The 9,422-nt window shown below is 45.8% G+C and overlaps 1 protein-coding gene across 2 annotated transcripts in view; it reads right to left on the bottom strand.

The window, feature by feature from the left end:
• Positions 1 to 9,217, bottom strand: part of LOC122561945 (ras-related protein Rab-37-like) — a 124,649-nt gene extending 115,432 nt beyond the window's left edge. The window contains exon 1 of one of the 2 annotated variants that reach the window (XM_043714274.1): positions 8,736 to 9,217. In XM_043714274.1, coding sequence (XP_043570209.1) covers positions 8,736 to 8,855 — 120 coding nt within the window. In that variant the 5' untranslated portion in view covers positions 8,856 to 9,217. The remainder of the gene's footprint in view (positions 1 to 8,735) is intronic. The other variant, XM_043714275.1, reaches the window with a different exon arrangement.
• Between the last annotated feature and the right edge of the window lie 205 nt (positions 9,218 to 9,422).

Below are 9,422 nucleotides of genomic sequence, written 5' to 3'. Positions count from 1 at the left end.
AGTAGGTGGAGATGTTGCAAAAAGTTGCATTGAGGACAAATGCTTTCTTTGGTTAGACCGCACTTGGAATGCTGCGTCCAGTTCTGGTCGCCCTATTATAGGAAAGATGTGGATGCTTTGGAGAGGGTTCAGAGGAGGTTTACCAGGATGCTGCCTGGAATGGAGGGCTTATCTTATGAAGAGAGGTTGACTGAGCTCGGACTTTTTTCATTGGAGAAAAGGAGGAGGAGAGGGGACCTAATTGAGGTATACAAGATAATGAAGAGGCATAGATAGAGTTGATAGCCAGAGACTTTTTCCCAGGGCAGAAATTGTTAACACGAGGGGTCAGCCGTTTGGCAGAAAGTATAGAGGGGATGTCAGAGGCGGGTTCTTTACACAGAGAGTTGTGAGAGCATGGAATGCGTTTCCAGCAGCAGTTGTGGAAGCGAGGAAATTGGGGATATTTAAGAGACTGTTGGAAATGCATATGGTCACAGAAATTTGAGGGTTCATACATTAGGTTTACCTTACATGAGGATCAATGGTCGGCACAACATCGTGAGCTGAACTGTTCTATGTTCTATGAGGAGCATGGATAGGATAAATAGACAAAGTCTTTTCCCTGGGGCGGGGGAGTCCTGAACAAGAGGGCATAGGTTTAGCGTGAGAGGGGAAAGATATAAAAGAGACCCAAGGGGCAACATTTTCACACAGAGGATGATAGATGTATGAAATGAGCTGCCAGAGGAAGTGGTGGAGGCTGGTACAACTGCAACATTTAAAAGGTATCTGGATGGGTATATGAATAGGAAGGGTTTGGAGGGATATGAGCCGGATGCCGGCAGGTGGGACTAGATTTGGTTGGGTTATCTGGTCAACATGGACAATTGGACCGAAAGGTCTGTTTCTGTGCTGTACGTCTCTATGATGCTACGATTCTAATAGGTGCTATATCAGCATTGAAGCTGTGAGGTGCCCTGTGTGAGGCTGTCTGTGTCCCAATGTTTGGACTGATTCTAATCTAAAAAAGGGATTTACAGAATCTTATATGGATTCATGCAGTTTTTGAGCAAAGTAAAATATAATTCTGCAAGTACAAATTCACCCCACAAATATGTGTCTGTGTGTAGGGGGTCCTTTGAGAGTCTGTGAGAGAGTGCGTGTACGTGTGTGAGTGTAAAGGGGTATAAGTCTGTGGGAGGGTGAGTATGGGTGAGCGTATGAGAGAGGGTCTGCGTGAGTATATGGGTCTGTAGGGGTGTGTGTGTGTGTCAGAGAGAGAAAGAGAGAGAGAGTATGTGTGTAGTACAGTGGGGTCACCTATAGTGTGACATGAACCCAAGGTCCCGGTTGAGGCCATCCCCATGGATACCAAACTTGGCTATCAACCTCTGCTCGGCCACTTTGCATTGTTGCCTGTCCCGAAGTCTGTCTTGGAGGAAGGTCACCTGAAGGTCCGAGGTCAAAGGTCCCAGACCACTGAAGTGCTCTCCGACTGGGAGGGAACACTCCTGTCTGTTGATTGTTGTGCGGTGCCCATTCATCTGTTGCCGTAGCCTCTGTTTGGTCTTGTCAATGTATCATGTCTCAGGGCATCCTTGCCTGCAGTATATCAGATAGACAACGTTGGTCAAGTCACATGAGTACCTGCCATGTACATGGTGGGTGTTGTCCCCATGGTGGTACTCATGTCGACACTCTGACATGTCTTGCAGTGTCTGCTATGACAAGGTTGTATGGAAATGGAAGCTGGATTTGGAATGTTAATTCCGTTTTCTCCCACAGATGCTGCTAGATGTGCTGTTTCTCCAGAAATTTCTATTTTTGTTTAACAGCATCCACTCCCTTAGGAAATATTGACACAAAATACTTATTAAATATTTTAATTTGGTCCTGCACCTCTGAGTACCTTCTTTGTCTCTTTGGCTTCACGCCAGCTCTTACTTTCTTATTTCCTGCTTACTATTTACAAGCCAGAAGGTTTTTAGGGTCACTCTCTATTGACTGTCATTCTATTCTTATGCTGTTGCTTTGCCAGTCTTTGTTTTCCTCTTCAATTCTCCTTCAACTTATTGTATTTGGCCTGATTCACATTTGAATAATTCATCTGATGTACATCATACTCTCTCTAGTCTGCTTTCATTCACTTCTTTATCTTCCTTGTCATCCAGAAGGCTTAGCTCGAGTTGCCTTGCCTTTTCCACTTGTTAGAGTGTACCTAGTCTAAACCTGGATCACCTACTGTTCCATTCAGTTTTTCCCATCAATATTTCAATCCGTCTTACACTGGCTTGATCCATTCTCATACCACTGAAATGAGCCCTCTTTCAATTTAAATTGTTCCTTGTTCTTTTCCATTACTAACCTATTCCTTGTGATGGGATGATCTCTTTTACCCAAGTGATCTCTGACAGGTACATGTTCCACCACATCACCCAGCAATGCCTCCTCCTCTTTTCTGATTGGTCTATTTCTTCAGCCATTGTGGACTGGGTAACGTGGACAGAACCAGACCATTGTTAGGGAGGAAAATCAAGAAATGGTGATATATTTTGAAGTTAGGATGTTAAGTGAATTGGAGGAGAGCTTGCAGCTGATGGTGTTCCCATGTAACCCTTGCCCTTGTCCTTCAAGATGGAAGTGGAAGGATTTGGAAAGTGCAGTCCATCTGGGGGTGAGTTATTGCAGTGCATCTCGTAGAAGGTACTCACTGCTCCCACTGATAGCGAAGGTGGTCAACAAGGTGCTAATCAAGTGGGCTGATTGTTTAGATGGTGCCATCTTTCTTCGTGCCGTTGGAGCTGCACTCATTCAAACCAATGAGCACTTTTCCATCAACCTCTGAGTACTATCCCATAGATGTGGACAGGCTTGGGTTGGTCAGGAAGTGAATTACTCACTACAGGATTCCCAAACTCTGATCTGCTCTTGTCGCCAATGTATTTTTATGGCTGGCCAAGTTCAGTTTCTTGGCAATGATCTAGAAACATCCCAAGATGTTGATCATGGGGTATTGAGAAATTGTATGCCATTGAATATCAAAGAGTGATGGTTAAATTCTCCCTTGTTGAAAATGGACATTGCACTTGCATGGAGTGGATATTACTTGCCACTCGTCAGTCCAAACCTGAATATTGCTGCAATTGGAGATGGACTATTTCAGTATCTGAGTAATCGAGAATGGAGCTAAACATTGTGCAATCATAGGTGAACATCCCAACTTCTGACCTGATTATGGAGGGAAGGTTATTGACGAAGCAGCTGAAGATGGTTGGGTCTAGGTTACTCCTCTGAGGAGCTCCTGCACTGATGTCCTGGAGCTGAGATGATTGATCTCTAACAGCCATAACTATCTTCCTTTCTGCTACATGTGGCTCCAAACAGCAGAGAGTTTTGCCACCGATTCCTACTGATTTCAGTTTTGCTAAGGCTCCTTGGTGCCATATTCAGTCAAATGTGGCCTTGATATCATTGGCAGTCACTCTCACTTCTAGAGTTCAGTTCTTTTGCTCATGTTCAGACCAAGGTTATAATAATCTGGAATTATTTAGAATAGCGAAGCCCAAACTGAGCACCTGTAAACTGTGAACTGGTTATTGCTGAGTAAGTGCTGCTTTCTAGAATTGCTGACAACAATTTACTGGGTTACGTTTAGAGTGATAGGGTGGTAATGATCAGATTGGATTTGTCCCATTGTTTGATGGCAGAATCTTTATCTTTCATTTCTTTGTAGACTTCGGAGTTTGCACATTCTCCCCGTGTCTGCGTGGGTTTCCCCTGGGTGCTCCAGTTTCCTCCCACAATCCAAAGATGTGCAGGTTAGGTGAATTGGCCATGCTAAATTGCCCATAGTGCTAGGTGCATGAGTCAGAGGGAAATGGGTCTGGGTGGGTTGCTGTTCGGAGGGTCGGTGTGGACTGTTTGGGCCGAAGGGCCTGTTTCCACACTGTAGAGAATCTAATCTAATATCATTTAAGACAAGCTCCAGGAACCTTCCACAGTGCTGGATGGATACCAGTTGTAATTATATTGGAACCGTTTGGCTACAGAGTTATCTAGTTCACAAGTCTTCAGTCCTATTGCCAGAATGCTGTCAGGGCTCATAGCCTTTGCAGTGCCCAATGCCTTGGACTGGCTGCAGACTGGCACCTGTGATGTTGAGGTTCATAGGGAAAGGCAGAAATGTCTAATCCATGAGGTAATTCAGGTTGAAGATGGGTGCAAATGCTTCAGCTTTATCTGTTGCACTGGCTGGCTGGGCTCCTCCATCATTGAAAATAAGGATATTTGTGGAGCCTCCTCATCTTGTTAGTTGTTTACTTGCTTATCACAATTCACAGCTGGATATGGCAAGACTGCAGAGCTTAGATCTAACCTGTTGATTGTGCAATCATTTAGTTTGGTCTAGAGCATGGTGCTTCTGTTGTTCTGCTTTGTAGCTTCACCAGGTGGACACCTTACTTTCAGGAATATGTAGCATTGCTACTGGCATGTTCTCCTTCAGTCTTTGTTAAACCAGAGATGAACGACTGGGCTAATGACAATGTTAGAGTGGCCTCACAGTGCCTCATGGATATCAGGTTTTAGAATCATAGAATCCCAACAGTGTGGAAACAGGCTATTTGGCCCAACAGGTCCACACCAAACAGCATCCCACCTAGACCTATGCCCCATACCCCTACATTTCCCATGGCTAACCCATCTAGCCTGCACATCCCTGAACACTATGGGGGATTTGGCATGGCCAATCTGCCTAACCTGCACATCTTTGAACTGTGGGAGGAAACCAGAGCACTCGGTGAAAACTCACACAGACACAGGGAGAATGTGAAAACTCCACACAGACAGTAGCCCAAGGATGGAATCGAACCAGAGTCCCTGGCACTGTGAGGCAACAGTGCTAGCCACTGAGCCAACATGCCTCCCAACATCAGGCAAGACGCTTTGGTTCAGCCCAGAGTTGTTTGTTCTAAATCTAATGAAGAATAGGGCCTCCATGAATAAGTAACACCAATGGGTGTATCCAAAGTCCTTGACACACATTCTTCATTTTTCAATAACTATTTGACTCCATGCCCCTGGAGCAGCCCCACTACTCCTCATTGCCAACCACGTGTACTCCTATCACTGACTGGTCAGCCTCTTGTCTAGCTCCAGCTACCACCTTTAGACCCCAGGTTAGCTCTCTGGTTTCTCTGGTACCCATGCTGCAAAGTATCGAGCTCTGATTTTGGGCTGGCACATTCCCATTCCAATCCCATAATATCAAACACTTGGATTTTATCCAGCTGTGGCAATACACAGGTTGAGGTTAGTCAGACGAACAATCCCATTCTACCATACCATCAGATCATGTCCAAGCTGTACCTGAACCCATCTTTGTCTTGATACTTTCAATTGACCCTTCAGCAACTACAGGCAGTGGGGTGTGAGATTCCCATGATTATTTGCTTGGAGGCCTTCCCATTTTGCTCCTGAATGGCTGAGATCTAGTTTTATAGAACAGTGTAGAGAGATCTTTACTCTGTATCTAACCCTGTGCTTTCCCTGTCCTGGAAGTGTTTTGATTCGGAGATGCCGGTGTTGGACTAGGGTGTACGAAGTTAAAAATCACACAACACTAGTTAATAGTCCAACAGGTTTCATTGGAAGCACTAGCTTTCGGAGCGCCGCTCCTTCACAAGTGATTGCATCAAGTGGTTCATCAGGTGACAACCATCTGATGAAGGAGCAGCGCTCCGATAGCTCGTGCTTCCAATGAAACCTGTTGGACTATAACCTGGTGTACTGTGATTTTTAACTGGAAGTGTTTGATGGGGTCGGTGTAGAGAGAGCTTTAATTTTGGTTTTAAAAAAAAGAGTAGGGGAGTTTTACACAGCATCTAACCTGTGCCATTGATTCTTTGCAAACTGACAGCATATGAAACCACACATTCTTCACCATAATAAATACAACCAAAGAGGAGACAATTCTCTTGCTCAGAACCAACACAACAGTAACCAACTGTTTGTCTGATATCTTTTATGTTGCCTTGATAGCTTTGTCAACTAGCAGAGTGGATGCAACTGGACATTACCAAAGTAAGATATTTGGCAAAGAAAAGGAAGGGTGAGATGAGAGTAGGTTTGTTCAGTGAGTTGTTGTGATCTGGGACACACTGTTTGAAAGGATGGAAGCAGCAAGTTCATATCGGGATTTTAAAATGGGATTTGGAAAAAAAATTGAAATAGATGGTGAAAGGTAATTTGGATAAATTAGATGGTGCTTTCAAAGAGTTAACTCAGGTATGATGGGATGAGTCATAGAGTCAGGGAGATGTACAACATGGAAACAGACCCTTCGGTCCAACCTGTCCATGCCGACCAGATATTCCAACACAATCTAGTCCCACCTGCCAGCACCCAGCCCATATCCCTCCAAACCCTTCCTATTCATATACCCATCCAAATGCCTCTTAAATGTTGCAATTGTACCAGCCTCCACCACTTCCTCTGGCAGCTCATTCCATACACATACCCACCCACTGTGTGAAAAAGTTGTCCCTTAGGTCTCTTTTATATCTTTCCCCTCTCGCGCTAAACCTATGCCCTCTAGTTCTGGACTCTGACCCCAGGGAAAAGACTTTGTCTATTTATCCTATCCATGCCCCTCATGATTTTGTAAACCTCTATAAGATCACCCCTCAATCTCCGACGCTCCAGGGAAAACAGCCCCAGCCTGTTCAGCCTCTTGCTATAGCTCAAATCCTCCAACCCTGGCAACGTCCTTGTAAATCTTTTCTGAACCCTTTCAAGTTTCACAACATCTTTCCGATAGGAAGGAGACCAGAATTGCACGCAATATTCCAACAGTGGCCTAACCAATGTCCTGTACAGCCGCAACATGACCTCCCAACTCCTGTACTCAATACTCTGACCAATAAAGGAAAGCATACCAAACGCCTTCTTCACTATCCTATCCACCTGAGACTCCACTTTCAAGGAGCTATGAACCTGCACTCCAAGATCTCTTTGCTCAGCAACACTCCCTAGGACCTTACCATTAAGTGTGTAAGTCTTGCTAAGATTTGCTTTCCCAAAATGCAGCACCTTGCTTTAATATGAATTAAACTCCATCTGCCACTTCTCAGCCCATTGGCCCATCTGGTCAAGATCCTGTTGTAATCTGAGGTAACCCTCTTCACTATCCACTACACCTCCAATTTCAGTGTCATCTGCAAACTTACTAACTGTACCTATTATGCTCACATCCAAATCATTTATGTAAATGGCAAAACGTAGAGGACCCAGCACCGATCCCTGTGGCACTCCACTGGTCACAGTCCTCCAGTCTGAAAAACAATCCTCTACCAACCCTCTGAGTCTTCTACCTTTGAGCCAGTTCTGTATCCAAATGGCTAGTTCTCCCAATACAGGGAGAATACACCGTGAGATCTAACCTTGCTAACCAGTCTCCCATGGGGAACCTTGTTGAATGTCTTACTGAAGTCCATAAGAATTTTATGATTTTAGGATTCCTGTGCTGAAGGAGCTAGGCCTAACTGCGGTATGGCTGTGCCAGTGCCATCTCCCCTGAAGTAGCCAGATCTCATCTCATTCAAACAGGAGACCACCACTTCCCAACTTGCAGAAGTAAGAAATACCTTTGGGTTTGTTGGAACTGTTGGGAAAGTCAAACTTCAATGTCTGTTTGTCTTCCATGTGCTAAAACTGTACAAAACCAAACTAGTGACTAGATTAGATTACTTACAGTGTGGAAACAGGCCCTTCGGCCCAACAAGTCCACACCGACCCGCCGAAGCGTAACCTATCCAGACCCATTCCCCTACATTTACCCCTTCACCTAACACTACGGGCAATTTAACATGGCCAATTTGCCTAACCTGCACATTTTTTGGATTGTGGGAGGAAACCGGAGCACCCGGAGGAAACCCACGCCGACACGGGGAGAATGTGCAAACTCCACACAGTCGCCTGAGGCGGGAATTGAACCCGGGTCTCTGGCGCTGTGAGGGAGCAGTGCTAACCACTGTGCTACCGTGCCGCCCACATATGTATTTTTTGTGAATAAAGTACATTTTTGAAATAAAAACATCCTGGTCTCACCGATATCTTCTCCCTAACCAAAAAGCACATTTCACCCACCCTGCTCCCTCTCTCACCCCTGAGGCCAGTTGACTGTGCTCAACTCAGTAATGATTAGGAATCAAAACCTAGTAACAGTCAGAATAGGAGAATGATCAAGCATTTGTATATAAACGAAAGCCAATCCCTATCAAAGACAAACACAAGCCAAAGTTACTGAGTGACCAGTAAAGACACCAATAGGACTAATTGGATTAGCTATATTTTTCAAGGAGGCAGAAGCAAAAGGCGGGCTGAATGGCCTCCTGCCAGCTTGCAAGATTACAAGTTTGAAAAGAAAACTTAGCAGGAATGAAAAAACTGTTCCAGAAATGATCTTTTTTGAAACTCCCTGTTGGATTGAAAGATCCCAAGACAACAGATGTGCAGACACCTGGTCTGCTCGCTCAGCATCAGGAGGTAAATACTCATCGCCAAGCTCCCAGCCCCCTTTCTCCCCGGCGTTTCCTTCCCTGTTTTGCTGATGTGACAGTCACATCATTGACTGAAGAGCTGAATCATTGTTTGCTGAACATTTGCAGCTCCAAAGCGCCCAGTTTGCTGGATCTTTTGCTGTTCTATATTTCTATCTCTAAGTGAGATCTAGCAGTGAATAAAGAGCTACAAACCTTGTAGGTCAGGTCGTGGACATCACTGTAGGATCTGGATCGGCGAAGGGGGGATTTCGGGGCTCCGGTGGGCAGCTCGCTGCTCGCCTGTCTCACATGAGAACTCTTTTTGCGAGGCATGGCAGGTCCAGAGACAGAGAGAAGGAAGAATGAGAAACACTGGAAGCGAAAGCTGTGTCAGAGCGGCGGAAGGGGGGAGAGCTCCCGGGCAGTCAGCAGCTCAGTCGGTCAGTGGGAGCTGGGACAGTGGGCTCCGGCCAGAGGCAGTGCCATTGTCCACTGCCCAGAGGCCAGTATAGACAGGCTGCACCTTCAGTGCCTGAGCCCCCCTCTCTCTCGCTCTCAGCTACAGGTGATCACCGAGAGGGAGGGACCAGGAGGCTGTCAGCAGCAGACAAGCACAGACTCACTTTCAGTTTAACTCTCTCAAGGGCAGGGAGCTCCCAAACACAGCACGAACCAACTCTGCAAGTTGCTGTCCTCGCTCTCAATCTGACAGCCTTCCCCCCACTTTCACTGGAACTACCTCCTTCCCTGGCTCCTCCCCACTCTCTTTCTCCCCATACCTATCGCCTTCCTCTTCCCAGCCCCTCCACTCCACCTTATCTCCTTCTTTCCCGCTCCTCCCTCCTATTTCCCCTTCATTCCCTCTTCTTAGTTTCTTCTTGCTGGCTCCTCCTCTGCTTC

This window comes from Chiloscyllium plagiosum, chromosome 24 (assembly GCF_004010195.1).
Source record: "Chiloscyllium plagiosum isolate BGI_BamShark_2017 chromosome 24, ASM401019v2, whole genome shotgun sequence".
Classification (NCBI taxonomy): domain Eukaryota; kingdom Metazoa; phylum Chordata; class Chondrichthyes; order Orectolobiformes; family Hemiscylliidae; genus Chiloscyllium; species Chiloscyllium plagiosum.
The sequence above is the reverse complement of the archived record's forward strand: the minus strand, read 5'-3'. Positions and strand labels throughout refer to the sequence as shown.